At 43.7% G+C, this 25,448-nt stretch overlaps 1 protein-coding gene across 1 annotated transcript in view; it reads right to left on the reverse strand.

Moving 5' to 3' along the window:
• LOC144603587 (transmembrane protein 178B-like) overlaps positions 1-6,069 on the reverse strand; it is a 243,335-nt gene extending 237,266 nt beyond the window's left edge. Inside the window, exon 1 of the mRNA XM_078417016.1 lies at positions 5,077-6,069. Within this exon, the coding sequence (XP_078273142.1) occupies positions 5,077-5,563 (487 nt within the window). The 5' untranslated portion in view covers positions 5,564-6,069. The remainder of the gene's footprint in view (positions 1-5,076) is intronic.
• Positions 6,070-25,448: the final 19,379 nt, after the last annotated feature.

Raw genomic sequence — 25,448 nt, forward strand, 5'->3', positions numbered from 1 at the left:
AAATGTGGTCTTGTTTTGACCTGCACAGAATTGATGATTTAATCATAACTCCTGAAAATGTTATCCACACCAGCTTCATGCTGATAGGATATTTTTCAGGAACATATGCCTTTTCTATATTAGATAACAAGCCGGCCAACCTCCTCTGTGAACACACGTTCCCACTGTGATAAATTAATCGTTTAGCTCATCAACTACCTATGTTTCCTCCTCCTTAAGATCTAATGTCATTCTCTCCAAATATTTCAATGTAGTCTTAACGGTGAACTTTGAAATAAATGGGATTCCTTCCACTGTTACTGAACTAGTGAGAATGATTTCCAATTGTGCTATTCCTAATGGAAGCCCCAGTGACCAGTCTTATTAATTAGTGCTGCCAACCAAGTGTAACTCGTTGCGTGTAACTGGTCAAATAACACTAACCAGCCTTAACAGACCAATATCAATAACAAACTACGATCTTGCATTTACAATCTCTTAAGGCAACAAAGTAAGATCAATAATAGGTGCTGGGATTTACAGATGCCAGTGGTACAACAGTACTCAGTAGGTAATATATCCTCAAGAAGCACTACTAATAAATTCATGTAGAAATAAAGAACTGCAGATGCTGGTTAATGCACAAACGGACACAGAGTGCTGGAGCAACTCAGCAGGCCAGGCAGCATCTCTGCTAACATTTCGGGTCGAGACCCATCTTCAAACTGAAGACTGAATAAGGGTATTGACCCGAAATGTCACCTATCCACGTTCACCAGAGATGCTGCCTGACCTGCTGAGTAAATCCAGCACTTGGTGTCCATTTGTGTACGACAATTCATTATCACTAACCAGCTGTAAATGTTCCACTGGCAAAAATAAGTAACTTTTGGAACCAGTTAATGATATTTATCTGATCGTTCTACATCACAGAAATTTACAGCAGAGGATGAGTACATTCCACCCATCACATTCATGCCGGCCAAAAAAACTAGTGACTAATCTTATTTTCAACTCTCAGCCCTGTAAATTAAAACATATTGGGTACTCATCCAAAAGCTTTTTAAATGTGATAAGAGTCCCTGATTCGAACATCTTTCAGCCAGGGAGCCTCATGTCTCTAAATCTGTGATTGAAAAATACCTCCCCGTCAAATCCACTATAATCATTTTTCATCCATTAATTTAAACCTAGGCATTGGCCTCTTTGTTATGGATAAAAGCTCCTATTCATGGTCTCTCATAACTTTACACAGCTCCCCGCTGTATTTCTATTAAACGAAAGCATACCAGACCAGCTAATCTTCCTTCATTACTAAGCTTCTTCAAACTTGGTAACCTCCTCATACTTCCACCGAGTTTATTCTAACGTCTTTAACTGACAGATCAATGCTTGTAGCCTAACAACACTCACCGTACGTAAGTATTCAATAACACTATTGATCACTGGCAGCCAGTCACCAATGCCCAATAGCAATAACTGTTATTAGGCTGGGTTGCAACACCATCCACTGTTAATGATACAAAGTGGCCTGGCCTGTATAATGTCCTCATTTCAAAATGTCATTCTATTATTAACTACTACCATCAATTAGGTATCACACACTGAGAGTGCCCCAACTTTTACTCTCTGACTAATGTGATGGTAATTGTCACCACCAAACCCCAGCAGTCCACTGTCACTAACAAACCCCAGCAGTTCACTGTCACTAACAAACCCCAGTCATTCAATGTCACCAACAAACACCAGTCATCCACTGTCACTAACAAGTGCTATTAGTTAAATTTAGAATTCTTGAGCCTAACATCACTGATTAATGTCAGCAGCCTAACATCAACAACTATTGCTAGCAATTAGTCATCTCTAATGATCAGAGTCATAGAGTGATACATTGTGGAAACAGGTCCTTCAACCCAACGTGCGAACATGTCCCAACTGCACTAGTCCCACCTGCCTGTGCTTGGTCTATATCCCTCCAAACGTATCCTATCCATGTACCTGTCTAACTGTTTCTTAAACGTTGGGATACTCCCAGCCTCATCTACCTCCTCTGGCAGCTTGTTCCATACACCCAGCACCCTTTGTGTGAAAAAGTTACCCCTCAGATTCCTATTAAATCTTTTCCCCTTCACCTTAAACCAACATCCTCTGGTCCTCGATTCTCCTACTCTGGGCAAGAGATTCTGTACATCTACCCGATCTATTCCTCTAATGATATTATACACTAAAATAAGGATTGTGAGTAAACTAACTTCACTAACTGGTGCTGGTCATCAACTAGTGCTAGTAGTCTGTCAACCAAAGCTATCAACCAGTGGCAGTAGTCTCTCATCGCTCACTGAGCGATCGGTTTAATGTCACTAAACAACACGAGGAGTCTATTGTCTAACCAGTTACAGTATTAAAACGATTAAGAATGCCGGCAATCTAATCTTATTACACAATGGGAGCAATTTAATATCACTGCCTAGTGCTAACGGGCTACTCTTAATGAAAGATGCTGCCAATCTAATATACTGCTGAACATTTAACTCCCTTCTGTCTAATGTCAGCAAAGAATGCCATTATATTTATACCGCTAATGTCAACGATCAGTGACAATATTTTAATTTCAGCAACTGATTGCCAGGTCCAATATCACAAGCTAATATCCCTCATCCAATGCTGCTGCCACTTTAATATAACTAACCAGTGCCGCCTCTGGTTCAATGTCTCAGACTAGAGCTTTCATGTAGTGCCACTAACCATTGCTCATGGAGCTGTTCCGACAGGGCTGAGTCTTGAGTATTACGTCATTGCCAAGACCAGCATCCTGCAGGATTCACAGGTCTAAATTTTTGTTTAATTGTGACGCTTCGGAAAAGCTTTGAGAATTCAAGAAGCGATTAGCTGTTCTCCACCCACGTCGGTGTGTGCCAAATAATAGTAGTCTCAGTTACAGAGCTGCACAAATACAGCCACCCACCCACCACCAGCCAGAAAACGTAATGAGAAAGACACATATTCCATTCGCCAGTTTAAATCTGTGAGCTATGCCATCGTCCAACACACTCTCTGTAATCTCAGTGTACTGGAACATACGCTGACCACATACACCCTTTGCCAACCCCATCTTCACCACTATCCCTCAGTCTGATGAAGGGTCTCGACCCAAAACGTCACCTATCCCCCAGTCTGATGAAGGGTCTCAACCGGAAAAGTCGCCCATTTCGTTTCTCCAGAGATGCTGCCTGACCTGCTGAGTTACTCCAGCATTTTGTGACCATCTTCTCCAACTTTTATTGGCGTGCGATATTGGCTTCAATTTGCACCCATTGGAACCCTTTGCCTACCTCACACATTCCTTCCTCCTGACACCTGCAGACATTGAAACCTCACACTTGGTGTGACCTTGTTAAAATTCTTCTTCCCTCCTACGCCTTTCATACTTTGGAGGCCTCTTGATCGCAAGTTCCAGTGCCTCAATAACAAGAAGTACAACTTTTATCCACATCGTTTAAACCACAAGTCTGAGAGGGAAAACCTTCACCTTTCAGACGCTGCACATCAGCTTCATTTTTTACTACTGGAAACTGTTGTGCAAAATCAGTGGAAATACAGATGGCCCTCTTAAAACCATGCACACCTTCTTCATCATCATGTACACAGAATTCAAAATCGAAACCCTCGGCAGTAGGGAGTACAGGCTCTGTCTCATTTCAGAAAATTGGGTCTACATGCAAACATTTGTTCTGTTGTGTGGCATAGAAGTTTGCTTCTCAAGTAGCATGTTTACTTAAGGGAATTAAGGAATCTAGGGGTTAGTGCAGGAATATGGCACGGAGGTAAATAAAGATCTGCCCTGGTCTTGATTAATGATGGAGCATGAGACTGAATGGTCTCCTGCTGCTTCTATTTTGTATGCTCTTACGCCCTCTGATGCATCTGCCCCTCTGCCTGCCCTTTCCACACCCACTCAGTTGGTGCTGGCTTAGGAAATCTGAGACCAGGCTACAGAGCAGATAGAGAACAAAGCCAGGATGCCTTTTCCGACTGCTACCCAATCACCCATGTGCCGACAGATGGAATATAGTTGAAGGAAGGGCCCAGAACAAGCTGATGCTCCTTGCCTCAATCAAACAGGCTGCCGAAGCTGGGACGATCCCTGGTGAAGTGCCGTTTGGGGCAAGATACCTGTGGGAGGACAGTCCAAGGTAGAAGGGTGGTATCCTACAGCATATACTGTAGCTGCATCGCATCTGATTGAAGCTTTGGAGGGGTTGGTAATTAAAAACAGTGATAGGCTAGAGGGACGGAAACTATTTGGCTAAGTAAGAGAAGTCCGGGATAAAAGGGGTGGAAGGCGCTTCCCAGGGACCACTCCTCAACACAGTGCCGGAGATATAGGGAGAGATTGGCAGGTTACAACTTCATTCCTTGAAGCGTAAAGACCGAGGTGTGATTGTATGGGCTGCATGTAAAATGATGATGAGCATAGATAGCCTTTTTCCCAGTTTAGGGGAATCAGGAATTAAAGGGCATAAGTTTAAGGTGAGAGGGAAAATATTAATAGCAACTTGAGGGGCAACCTTTTCCACACAGAGAGCAGTGGGTAAATGGAATAAGCTGCCAGAAGAAGTGGTTGAGGTAGATGCAATGACAACATTTAAAAGAGATATGGACAGATGCATGACTAGGATAGGTTCAGAGGGACATGGGTCAAGAGTGGGATGACGGGACAGGCGTAGATGGGCATCTTGGTCAGCATGGACAAATTGGACCAAAGGGCTGTTACTGTGCTCTATGACTCCAATATGGGAGACCTCCCTCTTCTAAAAAGCTGTTGCGTTGGTGGCCAACAACAAAACTTTGATGCCAAAACTTTGGTTTTGTTGGGCTCTTTGGATGGTAAATGCAGTGGGTCGAGGGCAGACAGGGTTTAATCAGAAAGGGGAGAGGGCAGATGGGAGAAGGACTGAAGAGCACCTTGTCCATACTTGTAGATGGATCTGGTCCCAATGGGGACAAATGGGACGAGGTCGGAATGCAAACTAGAACCTCGTCCCATTTGCTCCATCCCTAATGCCTCCATCACGCCGCTCAGCAGACCCCACGTACCTTTGGCGATCAGCTCGGCGATGTCCTGGTCGAAGCCGAGCCGGTGACACCTCCTCCACAGCCCGGTGTCGGTGGAGTTGTACATCCTGCCGCACTCGTCGGCCGCGCTCATGGCGAAGAGCTGCCTCCGGTTGCGGGCTCCCAACAACTTCTCCTCCCATCGGTCGAGGCGGCGGCGGCCGGCGCGCAGGGGCAGGTTGTTGGAGGTGTAGATGAAGCCCGGGTGGTTGGTGCGGCTGGCGTAGTTCTTGCACCTTTGACGGTGCCTCCGGGCGTCCGTCTGATACCAGTGGTCGGAGCAGATGGCCACGGCCAGCATACCCAGGGCGCACAAGGCCATGGAGAGGCCGGCGTAGAGCAATAGCCGGCCCGCTGCCATTTCACTCACGACACAGCCTTCAGCATCCCAACACGGGGAAGGAAGCGGAGAAAAACAAACAGGGAGAGGAGAAAAATAATCGAGGGGCAGCAAGGGAGGGCTGTTCATTCGTCGCCGCCAACCTCAGTGAAGGCTTCACACAGACTGCGCTGGTGGGATAGTGTGGCCTCGAGTCAATGGGCTGGGGATATTTGCAGCCTCCAGCGTTGGCATCTGCCTCGCCTCACATCAACTCTCTCCTCCACCGTCCCCGCACCTACTGCCCAATTGCAGGTGTCCGGAACAAAATGACGGGCTTGCAAAAGCGGCAGGTCTAAGCCACGCCAACAACAACCACAACAACACAAGGAAGCCTCCTGGGTTTTTTTAAAACATATATATATATATATATAAAAGAATAATGATAAAAAGAAAAATGCAGCCACAATAACGGGCAGAGCAATCAATCGCGCAGCCCCGGACTGAAAATCTCCCAGGAATGAAATGCAACAGAATCAGCCCAAGAGGGGGAGAAAAAAACTGATGTCATTGGGCAGGAGAGCTGCATCATATTTTATTTATCCACCTCCTTAAAGCGAAGACGTCCGATTAGCGTCGCTGCAAAGAGCCGCCCTCCAATCGCGGATTCCCCGGCTCTCGCCACCGAAAACAATGCTCCGGTTACACCTTCCCTTCTTATATTTTGTATTATGATAAAGGGAAGATTAAAAAAAAGAATATTTTTCATTCAATCCCGGGCTACAACAACAGCCGCGGCGAGCCACGCCTTCGCCAAATGTTACATTACAATGGAATGTATCAGTTTCACTACAACGCGGCACATCCGCGCGTTTGATATTTATTTAGGTAACCTGTTTGTAGTTTGTAAAATGAGCACCCACATCCAGTGAAGGTCCAGATTTATTTCGGTTTACGGGCGTTTAATTAACACGAGTGTTGTTGTGGATCAGAGTGGCATTTAAAGCGGCGCTGCACCGTGAGAGGTGAGGGGGTGGAGGGCGAGCTTTGTTTTCATCCTTCAATTTGAAACCTCGTCAATAGGTAATAGGTGCAGGAGGAGGCCATTTGGCCCTTCGAGCCAGCACTACCATTCAATGTGATCATGGCTGATCATTCTCAATCAGTACCCCGTTCCTGCCTTCTCCCCATACCCCCTGACTCCGCTATCCTTAAGAGCTCTATCTAGCTCTCTCTTGAATGCATTCAGAGAATTGGCCTCCACTGCCTTCTGAGGCAGAGAATTCCACAGATTTACAACTCTCTGACTGAAAAAGTTTTTCCTCATCTCCGTTCTAATGGCCTACCCCTTATTCTTAAACTGTGGCAGTTCCCTGGTTCTGGACTCCCCCAACATTGGGAACATGTTTCCTGCCTCTAACGTGTCCAACCCCTTAATAATCTTATATGTTTCGATAAGATCCCCTCTCCTCCTTCTAAATTCCAGTGTATACAAGCCTAGCCGCTCCAGTCTTTCAACATATGACAGTCCCGCCATTCCGGGAATTAACATAGTAAACCTACGCTGCTCGCCCTCAATAGCAAGAATATCCTTCCTCAAATTTAGAGACCAAAACTGCACACAGTACTCCAGGTGCGGTCTCACTAGGGCCCTGTACAACTGCAGAAGGACCACTTTGCTCCTATACTCAACTCCTCTTGTTATGAAGGCTAACATTCCATTGGCTTTCTTCACTGCCTGCTGTTGAATTGCCGTGTTGAATTGTGAACTGACACTAATTCGGTGTTATTTATACGCCTGTATGATAATCTAAGTAGGGAGGAATAACACACAAAAAAAGATGACCAAGGATTCATTTTTCAAATACCGCTATTTTTTTCCACTTGCAATTTTTTTAAGGGAAAATCAATCGCCTCTCGGGTTCAGGAATCCGCTGGGTTGCGGGGATCGGACAGAGTGTGAGGCTGTCAAAGTTAGGGCAGCGAATTACCCCGAGGGCTATGTCCTCTTCCCGGCGTGGGTTACACCTTACACCCCGATCTCTCATTATGAATATATAAGGTGCTGCCTTAATCGCTTGAAGTTGTCAGTCCACGGGTCCGTTGTATTCCGAACCAGAACAGATCGAGACATCAGGGACTGCAGATGCTGGAATCCCCAGTGAAATAAACAATGTGCTGGAGGAACTCAGCAGGTCAGGTAGCCGCAGAGGTAATGGACAGATGGCGTTTGGACGTGGAGTGAAAGTTTGTCTCTCAATTCCCCTCCATAATGCAGCCTGGCCCGCTGAGTTCCTCAGGCAGATCATATCTCAGCAATGGGAATACCACCTCCGCGTTGGTACCGAGCCCCAGCTCCGTCTACGGCTTTGGAAACGTCCTGGGGGAAACCCAGTTGGTCGGGAGGGGAGGGGGGTCGAGAGGTGTCCTCGCATCGGAGAGATTCCAAGGTGCAAAACGTGGTGGGGTGGGGGGCGGATTAAAGAAGAAACGAATGTTAAGATGGTTCAAAAGGCGTGGAATCCATCACTGAAACGCCTGAAGGAGGGAGAGGCCAAGACAGTGTTAGACCATTGCAAGAATGTGCACGGATCTACACTCGTATAGATATAGAACACTGATTGAATTCACTGTGCCCATGCGTCCGCAACACATTTACCACAAATGTTAATCATAATGCACAATTAAGAAGCAGAGTTGTGGGAGTAATACATGTAACGTGGCGGCGAGCAATTTTCCATACCACATGAACAATGTGAATGCTGAAGTTGGGTTAAAAAACCCTATCTGATGCCAATTTGGTATTAATGGGTGTGAGAGAGAGAAAGAGATCCAATACATCAGAGTACACGTAAACAAATAAATACTTTGTCTTTTCAAACAAACAAACCCTGGATCTATCTCTTGATTACCTGGGAGACTGGTGAATTTATGGAGGCATTGCGAAATTTAGGCTCAAATGCAAATTAGAGCAGTTTTCTGGAAAGGCATTAGGGTCAGCCACAACCTCTTCTAGGCAGGAGGGTAAGGATTGGATCTTTTCAACAGTTGGAAATTAAATGAGTCAGAGAATAAACAAGATCATTGAAAATAAAGCACTGTTGATATTGAACCAATCAGATCGTTCCGAAGCCTGATGTCGGAACAGGTTGATTTGCTTGATGGTTTTCTTACAAGGTGCAAACTCAAGGAAATGGATTGCATATTATGAGGCAACTCTGGGGGTTTGGGACGCCAGGTGTGTAGAAAGTCTTGGTCAAGAAGGAGGAGCTCCATGGTGCGCAAGCAGAGTACACGTAAACAAATAAATACTTTGTCTTTTCAAACAAACAAACCCTGGATCTATCTTTCAAAAGAACACTGAGCTGATGTAGTTGGAAAACAGAAACAAAATATTTTAAATCTGATTGAAAGGAAGCAATACAGGAGCTGTGGGGGGATAGTGAGTTACTAACAAAGGACAATACTTTTCATACAGATCAAGCAGCAACCTCGCCCTATGGAGCCACATGTGCATATTTAAAGTTAAAATCTCTAGAGAAGCTACAAAATGAAGAATGAGGGTCCCAATGGAAGTGGAAGCCAACCAGAATATGCACACCATGAAAAATGGCAGAGAATGTGAGAACTGGACGTATTGGAAGCTCATATCTTCAGGCAACTCCCAGAAATATAAAATCAACTCTACCACCAAGACCTGGAAAAGGACGAGAAGCCTGAACATAATCTTTTACCACAAGCCAAAACTGAATACAAGATCACGAATCAACAATTATACCAATTCCAAAATATGTTCCTGAGAAACCAGAAAGATGATAGACATCTAAAGGAAAAATTCCACTTTGCCTCAAATCAGATGGATGGGCAAAAGGGAAAAGTATTTCCTTGGTTTGGCCCAGGGTTTGACTTGACTGCATGTTCTATATCACAAAGATCAATGGACCTGTCTTCCTGGGTTTTGTGAGGAAGTTCGGTCCATATCAGTAAACCAGGAGATGGGAGTCACTGAGAATTGATAGCCAACCAAAAAGCCACCTCAACAAAAAGCAAAACAGACCGACTCCAGATGCTTCTGAATCTTTTGATGTCACGGTAGGTATGCAGATTTTGAGGATGGAGGATCTTCACCATCCAATCCAAGCTCTTCTTTCGCTGCTACTGTTGGGCAGGAGATACAGAAGCTAGAAACCCCACACCACCAGATTCAGGAACAGTTACTTTGCTACAACCATCATGTTTTTGGACTGAACTGCACAACCCTGTAATGACCATGGCAACAGAACAAGTAGGACCACCTCTTGCACTACTATGGACCTGTTTTCTAATTGTGTATATTTGCATTAATGTGTTTTTATAGTATTTTTCATTTCTCTGTCTTGTGGAATTTATGCATAATTTATGTTTTGTGCATTGTCTGAGTCCGTGCGACTGTGATGCTGCTGGAGGCAAGATTTGCATTGTACCTGTATCTCACCATACTTTTGCATTTGACAATAAGCACAACTTGACTTGACTAATTCCTAACACCGGGTCAGAAGCAATCAATTGGCATTGAAACATTTGGTGAAGGCTGGTGGATCTAATTGGGCTGTTCCTTTACAATCTATGATCCATAGCCTGCATTAGCAATGGCATAGGGTGTTTATATCATCTATTGCTCCCGATTCAGTATTGTGCCTCCACATAGCTACATTCAGCCCATATTTTATCACATTGCATCATCCTGCTGCTGAGGTTGGCATTTACTGTAATTATTTTATTTCTCCTGTTCCATTTCATCTCCTAGAGTGAGTAAAGATAAAACAGTCGTAAATCCCAGACCCATTAGGAGAGAAATACAGAATAGCAAAGGAGGAAGGAAAGTGAGTGTATAGTGGAAGATGATTAGAAACTAAAGAAAATCCTGAAAAATAAAAAACACTGAGAATGATTATTTTATGAACTGCAGATTGTAGAGGTCTGAAGTAAAATTATAAAATGCTGGAAACATCCCAGAGGTCAGACAGTATCTGTGGAAAGAGAAATAGAGTTCGCATTTCAGGTTGAAATGCCTGATTTATTGAGTGTGTCCAGCATTTTCTGCGTTCATAACACCTGGTTACAACGTTTGGCCCATGGAACAAGCACGGCTTGTTTTTAAAGCATTACATTTTAGAGAAATGGAATTGTGGAAGTTTATTGTGCGGAAGGAATCTGTTTGGCTTTATGCCTCTACATCTGCTCTTTGGAAGAGCCATTTACTTCATTCTATGTCGCTCCAATTCCCACATCTTTTTAAATGTTTATTTTCAATTAGTTCCTTACATTCTGAAAGCTACTCTGGATTCTGAATGATGCACTGATTTTAAACCATATCCAGATAACTTCCAGTGTGTAAATAATCATCAACTCTTTCCTTTTTCCTTTAATGATCTGAAATTGATTCCCTCCATTTACTGATAACTGATCTATGGAACATGAACATCATTATTCCCCAATTACTCATTCAAAATCCTCAATGTAGAAGGACACTGTCACATCTCCTCTTAACATCTTTATCACTATCTAAAGAATCCTACTTTATCTTGTGGTTCCTTACAAACTCTCCTCCTTGGTATTATCTTCACTTTAGCTGAACCAATGATGTCAACAAATCTCTCTCTTTGCTTTTGAGCTTTATTGCCCTTTTTAAAAGACAACTATTTACATAACAATGGTCTGAACACATCCATCAGTCACTCTTCACTGATGTCCCAGCCAACTTTCTGTGCAAGTAGTTCTATTATGTCTAATATACTGTGCTTTCTGCATTGTAAATTATTATAGCCTAAAATGCATCTGATGCATTTCTATCATAAATACAATGAAAAATCAATGCTGACTGCGCATTTCATAGAGACCTGCCAACTACCAATGTTGAACTAATGTTTCATTTCTTTGGTATTGCTTTTGGTTTATTATCGTCACGTGTACTGAAATACAATGAAACTTTTTGTTTGCGTGTTATCCTATTACTTTAGGTAACACTTTTCATGAAAACAATCAAACCACACAGAAGAACAGCAGGTAAAGGAAAAAGAAAAATACCAGAGTACAGAATACAGTTTTTAGCACTATCGCGTTGCAGTTCCAAAGAAAAAGTCAAATTCTGCAATGAGGTAGGTTGGAAGATTGGGACAACACCCCAAGCTTATGGAAGATATCTTCAGCATCGATAGCAGAGAAGAAGCTATTCCTGAGTCTGGTGGTATGTGCTTTCAAGACATACCACCAGACAGGGAGCAGGGAGAAGAGGGGTTGACCGGAATGAAAAAGGTTCTTGACTATGCTAACTGCCCTCACAAGGCAGCAGGAAGTGTAGATGAAGGTGGAAAATCTTCTTTGTATAATGGATTGGGCTAGATGCACAACTCTGCAATTTCTAATGGACCTGGCCAGAGCTGTTTCCAAACCTGCAGCAGGTTCAATGTGGTTGATCCAGAACAGATTGCTGGTAATATTTATGCCTAAGAACTTAAAGCTCTCAACCATTTCCACTATGGCATCATTGATGCTGGTTGGGGCATTTATTTCACCATGCTGCTTGAAACTAGGTCCTTTGTCTTGCTGACATTGAAAGAGAGATTGAAAGAGAACGAGAGAGCAGGCCATTCTAGACTGGGTATTGAGTAATGAGGAAGGGTTAGTTAGCAGTCTTGTTGTGCGAGGCCCCTTGGGCAAGAGTGATCATAATATGGTGGAGTTCTTCATTAGGATGGAGAGTGACAAAGTCAATACAGAAACAAGTGTTCTGAACTTAAAGAAAGGTAACTTTGAGGGTATGAGGCGTGAATTGTCCAAGATAGACTGGCAATTGATGCTGAAAGGGTTGACGGTGGACATGCAATGGAAGGCATTTAAAGGTCGCATGGATGAACTACAACAAGTGTTCATCCCAGTTTGGCAAAAGAACAAACCAGGAAAGGTAGTGCATCCGTGGCTAACAAGGGAAATCAAGGATAGTATTAAAACAAAAGATGAAGCATACAGATTAGCCAGAAAAAGTAGCATACCAGAGGATTGGGAGAAATTCAGAGTCCAGCAGAGGAGGACAAAGGGCTTAATTAGGAAAGGGAAAATAGATTATGAGGGAAAACTGGCAAGGAACATAAAAACTGACTGCAAAAGCTTTTATAGATATGTGAAGAGAAAAAGATTAGTTAAGACAAATGTAGGTCCCTTGCAGTCGGAAACAGGTGAATTGATCATAGGGAACAAGGAAAAAGCAGACCAATTGAACAAATACTTTGGTTCTGTCTTCACTAAGGAAGACATAAACCGTCTGCCGGAAATAGCGGGGGACCGGGGTCTAATGAGATGGAGGAACTGAGGGAAATCCAGGTTAGTCGGGAAGTGGTGTTAGGTAAATTAAATGGATTAAAGGCAGATAAACCCCCAGGGCCAGATAGGCTGCATCCCAGAGTGCTTAAGGAAGTAGCCTCAGAAATAGTAGATGCATTAGTGCTAATTTTTCAAAACTCCTTAGATTCTGGAGTAGTTCCTGAGGACTGGAGGGTAGCTAATGTAACCCCACTTTTAAAAAAGGGAGGGAGAGAGAAAACGGGGAATTATAGACCAGTTAGCCTAACATCGGTAGTGGGGAAAATGCTAGAGTCAGTTATTAAAGATGTGATAGCATCACATTTGGAAAGTGGTGAAATCATCGGACAAAGTCAGCATGGATTTACAAAAGGCAAATCATGTCTGACGAATCTTATAGAATTTTTCGAGGATGTAACTAGTAGAGTGGATAAGGGAGAACCAGTCGATGTGTTATATCTGGACTTTCAGAAGGCCTTCGACAAGGTCCCACATAGGAGATTGGTGTACAAACTTAAAGCACACGGTATTGAGGGTTCAGTGTTAAGGTGGATAGAAAATTGGTTGGCGGACAAGAAGCAAAGAGTAGGAATAAACGGGTCCTTTTCGGAATGGCAGGCAGTGACTAGTGGGGTACCGCAAGGCTCAGTGCTGGGACCCCAGTTATTTACAGTATATTAATGATTTGGACGAGGGAATTGAATGCAACATCTCTAAGTTTGCGGATGACACGAAGCTGGGTGGCAGTGTTAGCTGCGAGGAGGATGCTAGGAGGCTGCAGAGTGACTTGGATAGATTAGGCGAGTGGGCAAATGCATGGCAGATGCAATATAATGTGGATAAATGTGAGGTTATCCACTTTGGCGGCAAGAACAGGAAAGCAGAGTATTACCTGAATGGTGAACGATTAGAAGGGGAGATGCAACATGACCTGGGTGTCATGGTGCACCAGTCATTGAAAGCAAGCGTGCAGGTGCAGCAGGCAGTGAAGAAAGCGAATGGTATGTTGACATTCATAGCAAGAGGATTTGAGTTTAGGAGCAGGGAGGTTCTACTGCAGTTGTACAGGGCCTTGGTGAGACCGCACCTGGAGTATTGTGTGCAGTTTTGGTCTCCTAATCTGAGGAAAGACGTTCTTGCCTTAGAGGGAGTACAGAGAAGGTTCACTAGATTGATCCCTGGGATGGCGGGACTTTCATATGAAGAAAGACTGGATAGACTAGGCTTGTACTCGCTGGAATTTAGAAGACTGAGGGGGGATCTTATTGAAACATATAAAATTCTTAAAGGGTTGGAGAGGCTAGATGCGGGAAGATTGTTCCCGATGTTGGGGGAGTCCAGAACCAGGGGGTCACAGCTTAAGGATAAGGGGGAAGTCTTTTAGGACCAAGATGAGAAAACATTTCTTCACACAGAGAGTGGTGAGTCTGTGGAATTCTCTGCCACAGAAGGTAGTTGAGGCCAGTTCATTGGCTATATTTAAGAGGGAGTTAGATGTGGCCCTTTTTGCTAAAGGGATCAGGGGGTATGGAGAGAAGGCAGGTACAGGTTACTGAGCTGGATGATCAGCCATGATCATATTGAATGGCGGTGCAGGCTCGAAGGGCCGAATGGCCTACTCCTGCACCTATTTTCTATGTTTCTATGTTATCTTGACACAATTTTACTAAGCTTTCTATCTTCTTTCTGTACTCCATCTTGTCAATGTTGGAGATCCAGCCCACTATGATGGTGTCATCTGAAAGCCTGTAGATGGAATTATAGAGCAGAATTTTGCTGCACAGTCATGAGTGTATAGGGAGTGCAGTAAAGAGCTAAGAATGCATCCTTGCAGGGCATCAACTTTAAGAATTATTGAGGAGAATGTATTGTCACCCATCCTGGCTGAATGTGAGAACGTCAAGGCTCCAGTGGCAGAGGAGGGTGTGGACTGCTTGGTCCAAGGGATTAGAGAAGTTTGGATGGATTATGGTGTTGAAGGCAGAGCTATATTCAATAAATAGAGCCTGACATAGGTGTCCTTGTTTTCTAGATGTTCCAGAGATGAGTGTTAGGGCAAGGCCGATGGTATCCACTGTGGATCTGTTGCGACAGTGGGTAAACTGCAGGGCATCAAAGCTGGTTGGGAGGTTGGAGTTAATGTGTGCCATCACCAATCTCTCAAAGTATCTTCACCACTGTCAGAGCTACTGGATGGTAGTCATTAAAGGGCCTGCCCCACTTAGGCGATTTTTTAGGTGACTGACGGCGACTGTCAAAGTCGTTGCAGATCGGCAAAATTTTCTTTTACCCGACGACAATGACCACGACAATGCCGAGTCAGGTTGAGATTACACTGTTTTCGGAAACATTGCAAAATTCCCATGCTGTCATTGCTTCTCCGGCATCCTACCATTTCGCTGAAATCACTGACAAGTCAGTAAGTACTTGAGAGTTTTGAAATATAACCGGGTTACTTGAAAACCAAGCTTCACGGTAACAAGGCATAAACTGGATTTACTTCCAGATTACTAATAGCGTTAAGGAATTTAATTTTAAAAGTAGGTAAATGGATTTTTGTGAAACGTGTGTGGCCATTCTTTGAAAATGTACGGGAGATGCATAACTGGTTCCTGGGTTGCATATCTGGGTTAGGAGCCTACTTTAAATGTAATCGCTGATGGCCATAAACATTGTGAAAATTCCCACGCTTACCTGACCGTCAAACTGTCGCCTCCAATTTACCTGTCAAATGTCCTGACGGTAAATAAATTGGTTAAACAGAAGTATTTTATGGCATCTTCAAATGACTTTACTTAATTTAATATTACGTGCTTATAAATACATCTAAGACAACCTAGCAAACCTGGGGACAGCATGCAACAGTGCCCGCAATAAGCAACGATACCTGGCGACAAGCCAGCTGTCGCCGAGAAATTTCACTCCGGTTGATTTCTCAGCGACGCGCTGAGATCCACTATGATTCTTTGAAGACTCCTCACGATCATGCCCACGACACCCCGGCGAACTGTCGGCGACAGTCTAGTCGCCGGCAGTCGCCTTAAAATCGCCTAAATGGAACAGGCCCTTAAGGCACACTACCTTGCTTTTCTTTAGCACCAGAATGGTAGTGGTCTTCTTGAGGCAGAACACCAGGTCATTTCCCAGACTGTTCACTCTTAAGAGGGATACAATGAAACCAGTTAAATGACCGACAACCAGGGTGGAGGAAGGCGGCAAGGGGGGAGGCTATATAAGGGAAGTTACTTAAAATTAAAGAATTCAACATTCATACTGCTGGGCCGGTTGTCATTTAACCAGTTCACCACATTATATCCCCCTTGAGATCATGCCTTCCCATGCCAACAATTGGCCTACCAGGACACCCCCTTGCCTGAGGTTATTTGTTGCCAGTCTTGATTTGTCCAGGTATTTTCTCACCTCCAGCTCATTCCCCACCCCCCCCCTCCCTGCCACCCCTCACTGTCAGTCTGAAAGTCTGAAGAAGCATCCCGACTTGAAACATCACCTATCCTTTTTCTCCAGGAATGCTGCCTAACACACTGAGTTACTCCAGCACTTTGTGTCTTTCTCTAGCCTGAAACATTATCTCTATTTACCTTTTACAGATGCTAGCTGACCTACCAAAGTTCCAGTGTTCCATTTGCCTGTGCTTGATCCTTATCCCTCTAATTATTTCCTATCCGTGACCCTGTCTAAATGTCTTTTAAACGTTATCTGGTGTTGGTGGAGCAAATCATCTTCTCCCATCCCAACCAACTCCTGGACTGGTGGGAGGAAATGTGTCGCCTTGACAGGGCCAAGGGGCAGGGCCAAATGGAGTTCATAAAATTCTAGTACTTTCCTATGTTGTCATAACAATTTATTAGAATTGGGAAAATGGACACTTCAATTCCCCTCTACACAAATTCCTCAGCCAAAGCTGGCCATGGATGCATGGGTCACCTCAGGCACACTGTAATGTGAAGGCATGGGTGACAAAAACAGCATAATTTAGTACAATTCCAACATTTACATTATAACCCAACTTCTGGTAGAATGAATAGGCATTTGGACAAGTATTGAAACAGAAAAGGCACAGAGGAATCTAGTGCAGGCAAAAGGATTAGCGTAGGCAGACATCATAATCAACATAGGCCGAAAGGACCTGTTTCTGTGTTGTACAATTCCATGATTCTATGAGCTGAGTGGTTATGAGAACAGTCTTCAAACTTGTACAGCACAGCACTATTGCTACTTGCACATCAAGGTTCTATGTAAAGTGAACGGCAAATCTTCCTGGGGCAAACAAGCAATTCCAAGCTCCTGATTCCCACTGAGGTAGGAATGTTGAATATAACAGACGATAAGAAAGGAGGGTATCTAAGGCAGAGGAATAGGAATTCAGAGCTAGAGTTACCTTCCTTATACTCTTTCTCCCCTATCCATTCACACCAAAAGACATTCAAGGACACAAAAGAATATTACTAATAAAATAGTCAGAGTAAATGTCTAAAATATAAACCTATCTGTTCGTGCACACTGTGCAATGGCTTTTCAAAAGTAGGTCAGAGGTCTGGACCTAACTTTGTGAGATAAGGAATGCATTAGATAAATGGTAAATCAGTCAAGAAAAAGGTAAGGAATAATCTGATGTGAACGGGGGTTGTATCGGAGACGTACTGAGAAGAATAGTCTTCAATGCTGCGGAGATCTAATGAGTATTTGGATCAAATGCCCAGAGAGTAATAAACAGCTTAAGGCATCATACTGTTGTACAAGTGATCACAGCTGAGAATGGTGCAGCTAATGCAGCCACTGTCTCACTGTGCCAGAGACCCCTATTCAATCCTGATCTTGGGTGCTGCCTTGAGTTCTGCACATTTTCTCTGCGACCACATTGGTTTCCTATAGATCTCAGATTTTCTCCCACATTCCAAAGTAGGCTAATTGGCCACTGTAAATTGTCCTGAGTATGTAGATAAGATGGAAAATCTGTAGGAAAATTGAGGAGAATTTGGGAGAACTAAAAATGGGATTAATGGAGAATTAGTAAAACCAGTGGTTGATGGTCGGCACAGCCTTAGTGAGCCAAAGGTCTTATTTTCACGCTTTATATCTCTATGTCCATATGACTGTAACCCTAACCTCACCAAATTAATGGCAAGTATAAATGCAGAACTGGGTGACATATTACTAACTAAAGCTCTAAAACATTCAACAAATAAAGGATCCTTCTGCAATACTCATGTGGTCTAAAGCCTAAATGCCTGAAGCACACAAGAGGTCAACAGCATACTCAGGGAGAAAAGAATAAACAATGTTTTAGGTCATAGCCTCTTTGTCAGAAGTGGAAAACAAACATCTTAAGTGGCGAGGGAGCAGGGTGGAGAGACAAAGGGTACAGGCTACTCTTGTCAAAATAGCAATTAGTTTACAAATCACTGGTTAGGTTAGAGAAACGAGAGAGGATATTGAAACAGGAAGATACAGTTAGAACTGTGCCAAGAAAAGTTTTCCTGAAATTGTTGAGCTCAATATTGAGTCCTGAAGACTGCAATGTGCTCTGATAGAAGATGAGTACTGTTGCTCAAACTACATTGGTCATTAGAGCAGCGGTGGAAGCTGAAGACAAAGAGGTCAGAATTATAATGGGACCAGATACTGCAAACTCAATTGTTCTGACTGGGAGAAGAGAAGTGAAGGCAGAAATGTGGGAAATGTGAATGATGTTGAACCCAGTCAATTGTGGTAGAGGGCAAATCAAAGTTTTAAAAGGAAGACATTGTTAAGGCTCCGGTGTGGAAGGTATCTTCAAATCCAAATACGATAAAGGTGAACAAACCGGGAGAGTGGAGTAGAGTCCCTCTAGCGGAAGGTGAAGTGAGGAAGTACAAGTGAAATGAAATCTGTACAAGTGCAGGAGGCAGCACCGAAACCTTCACTAATGTAACCGAAACCAAGTTGAAGGAAGCCTGATGGGATTAAAATATGGACTATTCCACTTAGCTCACAAGACAAACATAGCTGGAGCCCAAGCATGTTCCCATGGCTACACTTTTGATTGAAGAAAGTAAATGGAGTAGAAGGAGAATGTGTTCAATATAAGAACAAAAGCCATTTGATGGAGTGTGATTGAGGAGTGAGGCTGGGGTGATGCTGAGGAAGAATCAAAGGAACATTTCACCATCCTGGTGCCGAGTGGAAATGTAGAGGCATTGAACCCCATGAATATCCTTCCTTTGTCCCGCCCCCCTGACATCAGTCTGAAGAAGGGTCTCGACCCGAAACATCACCCGTTCCTTCTCTCCTGAGATGCTGCCTGACCTGCTGAGTTACTCCAGCATTTTGTGAATAAACACCATGGTGAAGATGAATCAAAGGAACTGTTATGGGCATGACAGGTGTCACCGATGTAAGCTGGAAAGAACTAAGCCAGAATGGAGTCAAGGTAGGAAGAAATACATTCTGTGGGATGAGCAGGTTGAAACAATTAATTTATGAGGATGGTTAGCCTTGAAGATTTTCACGAGAATTTAGAGGTGGGTTGTGCGCAGTTAGGTGATCATGAATCAAGAGACTGAGGAGGGAAGGTATGTGAGGAAATCAATGGACTGATGCTCTGTGATGGGATGAAACTCTCTTCCTTTAAGAGCAATGGGAACAGAGCTCTTTGAATAATTTTAAAGCAAGATAAAAAGTAACCACAAGTAGATATGAATACCAAGCTGAGGTCAGTCACCGTCTTATTAAGTGGTGGAAAAGGTTTGAAGGGTCAACGCCTGTTCTTTATTTATATGACTGTATGTGATCTTCTAACCAGGCTGGTGGTTTGCCCACCATTCCATGAACTTTAACATAGAATCTTGATAAATGCCTTCAGAATGTTGATTAAAACTTTATTCTGTGTTTTAATCTTACCTAAGAGCAGAGGCTTCATCAACTCTAAAGTGAGGGGCAATTCTACAGTCAAAAATCAAGCACATCAACACAACCCAGAACCACTATGGGTCAATTATCTTGAGAGATATTAATGGGATAAAAGGGCCTCTAACAGCAATCCAGTAGCTTTGTGGTCATCAATACTGATCTTATTTTTATGTTGCAGATGTATCTATTTAATTGCATTTAAATTTACCAACTGCTGTGAAATGGATTTAAACATGTCCCTGAATCATTGGTCCAGCTTTTGGATTGCCTGTCCCAATAATCTACAGTACATGTACATTAAATATTTATTGCAGTTACATCCTCAAGATAATTGAGTTGGGTTCTGCTCATAAAATAAGCAAAATGTGTGCAGAAAGTTAGCCAAGATTGGTTAAGTAAACAAGACTGATTGTAATTGAAATGGCAAAACAAATCTTGCAGAATTGGATGAAGATTAAATTACAAAGGAATCAACAGCTCACAAAAGAAAAAAAGCAATTCAATAAATCCAAAAAATAAGAGATTATTCATAATAATGTTTAAAATACATTTTGCATGATAGAGACAGAGCAGGTATCAGTTCATCATCCAAGGTTGCATCCCTCCACAAACCAGCTGGTGGGAATTTTAATAGGAGCACCAGTGTGGGTTTACATATCACAGACATTTTCAATTAAAGGGCCAGTTCCTATGATGTACTGTTATATCTCATGTTATGGATCAGAGTGGTTAATATTAGTCAGGTATAGGATTTGACTCATATAACAGAATAATACAGCACAGGAGCAGACCCTTCAGCCTGCCTGCTGTGTTTACACGAACCTTGCCAATCTAACTAATCCCATCAACAGAAGTACCTAGGCCCAGAGAAAACCCACACGGTCACAGGAAGAACGTAGAAAGTCTGTACAGACAGCACGCATAGTCAGGATAGAACCTGGTTCTCTGGCACTGTAAGGCCGCTAACAATGTGCCGCTAACAATGATCTGGAAACAAAATGCAAAGAGCAGGTCACTAACGGTTAAAATTGTGGTCTTAATTGTGGGCGGCACGGTGGCGCAGCGGTAGAGTTGCTGCCTTACAGCGAATGCAGCGCCAGAGACTCAGGTTCGATCCTGACTACGGGTGCTGTCTGTACGGAGTTTGTACGTTCTCCCCGTGACCTGCGAGGGTTTTCTCCGAGATCTTCGGTTTCCTCCCACACTCCAAAGACGTACAGGTATGTAAAAATTGTCCCTAGTGGGTGTAGGATAGTGTTAATGTGTGGGGATCGCTGGGCGGCGCGGACCCGGTGGGCCGAAGGGTCTGTTTCTGCGCTGTATCTCTAAATCTAAATCTAAAATCTAACACTTGAAAACATAAAATGCTCAAATCTTTAGCTCAAGCTCTTGGGTGCATTTCTATTCCATCCCACTCAAAGAAATTTAAATAGGTTTTTGAGCATGTTTTCCACGTATCCCTTTGCTAGCATTCTTGTTATAACTTAATTTTATTATTAGTTTTTAAATAATTAGGAAAAAGAATAGAACTAGTCCAAAAGTTGAAGTCTTAAAATAGGGCAAAGCCAATAAATTCACATCCATAAGTCATTGGAGCAGAATTAGGCCATTCAGCCATCAAGTCTACTCTGCCATTCAATCATGGCTGATTTATTTTTCCCTCTCTACCCCATTCTTCTGCCTTCTCCCCATAACCTTTGACACCCATACTAATCAAAAACGTGTCAATCTCCGCTATAAAAATACCCACAGCCATCTACAACCACCTGTGACAATGAATTCCACAGATTCATCACTCTCTGGTGAAAGAAATTTATCAGCTTCATTCTAAAGGTACATCCTTTTATTCTGAGGTTGTGCTCCCTGACAGTGGAAACATCCACATCTACTCTATCCAGCCCTTTCATTGTTCGGTAAGTTTCAATGAGGTGTCGGTGTCGTTCCCCCGCCCCCCCCCCCCCCCCATCCCCCATCCCCCCCCCCCCCCACCCCCATCCTTCTAAACTCCAGTGAGTACTGGCCCAGAGCCATAAAATACTCATCATATGTTAACTCAATCATCCCCGTGATCATTCTCATAAACCTCCTCCAGACCCTCTCCACTGCCAGCACATCCCTCCTCAGATATGGGGCTAAACCTGCTCACAATACTCCAAATGGGGTCTGACCAGTGCCTTATAAAGCCTCAGCATTACATCCCTGTTTTTTTTATTTTAGACCTCTCGAAATGAATGTTATCATTGCATTTGTCTTCCTTACAACTAATTCAACCTGCAAATTAACCTTTTGGGAATATTGCACCAGCACAACCAAGTCTCTTTGCACCTGCGATTTCTGAATCCTACTCCCAAAGTGCATGACCACACACTTTGCTACCCTGTATTCCATCTGCCACTTTTTGAAGAGGTGACCAAGATTGATAAACATTGTGTTCATGGATTTTAACAAAGCCTTTGACAAGGTACCACATAGCAGGCTAGTTGCTTTATGATAGCTGTATGTAGGATCCAGGGCGAGCTAGCCAATTGGGCATAAATTTGGCTTGAAGGTAGAGGACAGATGGTGGTTGTGGCGGGTTGTTTGTTTGGACTGGAGGCTTGTACCAAGTGGTGTACTAGAGAGGCCAGTGCTGAGTCCACTGGTGTTCATTTGGATGTGGATTTTGATATGAATCTGGGAGACACGGTGAGTAATTTTGTGGAAGACTAGCTGTAGGTGGTATAGTGAAAAAAGTTATCTATGGTTACAACAGCACCTTGATTAACTGGGTCAGTGGGCTGAGGAATGGCAGGTTGAATTTAAATCAGACAGATTTGAGGCATTGCATTTTGGTAAGACCAACCAGGGTAAGACTTACACAGTAAATGATCAGGCCCTGTAGACTGTTGTAGAACAATGAGACCAAGGGATACAGACATACAGTTTCATGAAAGTGGTGACATTGGTACACTGAATGGTGATGCACCAGTATACACTTAGCTGGTGCAATGCATGCCTTCATTGCCCAGTGCATTGCGTATAAGATTTGGGACATCATGTTATAGCTGTACAAGACATTGGTTAGACTACATTTATTTTTATAAGTTATAGGAGCAGAATTAGGCCATTCGGTAGGGAGGCACCCCTCTTTCTCTCTTCTTCTCTCAATCTACTTTCTTCCTTTCTCTCCTGTTTCCTTCCTCTCTCTCCTATTGCTTCCCCTCTCTCTCTCCCTTTGTCTTCTCTGGCTGAGGTGCAGTTGGGACAATCCAATAACAGCAAACAGGATGCAGCTGTGACTCCTGTAGCTGTGGCCTCAGCTCAGTCCAGAGCGCTGTCCAGGGTGCTGGGAGTTTACCGGCAGCCAAGCGCTTCCACTGTGCTGTTCCTCCACTCCCCCTGGATTGTCTGCCGTTAATGGGGATCCGAGCAGCACGTGATTTAATGTGATGTTGGGGACGATGCCAAGTTGACAATGGTTTATTTACAGTGAATGACGACAGTCATGCAAAGGTCCAGTTCTTTGTGGGAGAGCAGTCTCTCATTGTCTGTGGGCAAGTGAGGAGGCACTGGCGCTCTGGGGGCCTGTCCCTCTTGGGCCTGTCCTGGCAACTCACTGTTGCCTCAGGGGGATTTGCTGGCGGTCTCAGGTTTGTCCTGCTGGCTGTCTTGGCCTTGAAGAGGAGATTCTGGCAGTTATCTTCCACCAAGCCTGCACAGGATGCTTAGCTGAACTAATCCCATCTGCCTGCACATGATCTATATCCCTCTATTCACTACATTTCCATGTGTCTATCCAAAAGCCTCTTAAACATCACAATCTTATCTGCCCCCACCACCACTTCTGACTATGCGTTCCAGGCCCCCAGCACCCTGTGTAAAAAACCTACCCCACATATCTCCATTAAACTTTCCCCCTCTAACCGCATACCTATGCACTCCAGTGTTGGACATTTCCACCCTGGGCTAAAGGTTCTGACTATCTACCCTATCCCAGCCTCTCCATTTTATATACTGCTATCAAGTCTTCCCTCAATCTCTGACGTTGCAGAGAAAACAATCCAAGACTATCCAGCCTCTCCATGTAGCTGAAACCCTCTAATCCAGACAGCACTCTGGTAAACTTCCTCTGCATCCAATAATAGCTTATTGGACATGGTTGTTGTACCTTTGGCTGTGGCCTCAGCTCAGTCTGGAGCGTTGTCCAGGCTGCCGGGTGTTTTCTGGCATCCAGGCACTGTCCACTGTGCTGGTCCTCTGCTCCTCCGAACCTGTCTGCCATTAATGGGGATCAGAGTGACACACGAGGGAGGAGGCACTGTCACATGGACTGGCTCGGTTAGGCAACTTCATCAACACGGTTGAGTTGGGCTAAAGTATCTGTTTCTGTGCTGCATACCACCATGACAAAATGTATCTTCTTATCTCAAGAAGCCCGCTTTGCACCGTGCAGTCATGTGTGAGGGTGGGGTGCCACTCTGCCACTGGGATATGGAAGTCTCATGTTCAGAGATTCAAAGAAACCCTCCTTCTGGCACATGGACGTCAACAGTGCCACCAGGTCTCCTATTCTGAGGCCTCCTGCCCCACCTATTGGATAGCAAACACATTGCAGAACTTACCATCAGCAGACTGTGACTTGGAATCAGCCCATTCAAGTGACACCAGAAGCGAGGTTGGCGAAAATATGATTGGGCACCTTCCTAATGCGTGATAAGACCTTCTTTCCTCCAGCTACCTAGCCTGAGATTAGTAGTAGGAAAAGTGCTAAGATTTATTATTAACAAAGTGGTAACAGGGTACTGAGAAAATAATGATAGATTTGAGCAGTCAATACGGATTCCTCACAAACAGGTAAGGAGGATCAATGGATGTGGTGTGCTTGGACCTTCAGAAGACTTTGGAAAAGGTGCTGCACAAATGAAAGAATTGGTCAAGTGAAGTCTGAAAATCGAGCCCACGAGATTCAAGAAGTTTCTTCCCAACAACCATCAGACTCTTGAACACTACACACTAACGTCAACTATGAACTATGGACTGTCTTTCATAGAACAGTACAACACTGGAACGGAAGTTTCAGCCTACAATCTTTGTGCCGAAAATGATGCCTGGTTGAACTGATATCAGCTGCCTGTACATGATCCACATCCCTCTATTTCCTGCACTTCCATGTGGTATCTAAAATCATCTTAAACCCTGCTGTTCCATCTGCCTCCACTACCACCCCTGGCAATGTTCCAGCCCTGCACCACTCTGTAAAAAACTTGCCCCGCACATCTCCATTGAACTTTCCCCCTCTCACCTTATAGCTATGCAACCTAGTGTTAGACATTTCCACCTTGGGAAAATGGTTCTGTCTACCCTATTTATGCATCATTATTTTATATATTTTTCTCAAGTCTTCCCTCAACCTCCGACGTTCCAGAGAAAACAATCCAAATATACCCAACCTCTCCCTGTAGCTGAAACACTCTCATCCAGGCAGCATTCTGGTAAACCTCCTCTGCACCCTCTCCAAAGCCTTCACATCTTTCTTGTAATGGGGCAGCCAGAACTGTACGCAATACTCCAAAGCGGCCTAATATAAGTTCCACAGAGATGCATTTTGTTGTACTAAGGACCAGGATTTTTCTGCATGTATCAAGGTTATTCATTTATTGACTTTTTGTTTATTATATATTATCTGTGTGTATTGTGTTGTCTGTTATGCTGCTGCAAGAAAGAATTTCATTGTCTCATTGTCAGTACATATGCCAATTAAACACTTTGGACTTGACTCTCACTCAAATGCACAATACAGTGGGGTAGA

This window comes from Rhinoraja longicauda, chromosome 20 (assembly GCF_053455715.1).
Source record: "Rhinoraja longicauda isolate Sanriku21f chromosome 20, sRhiLon1.1, whole genome shotgun sequence".
NCBI lineage: Eukaryota > Metazoa > Chordata > Chondrichthyes > Rajiformes > Arhynchobatidae > Rhinoraja > Rhinoraja longicauda.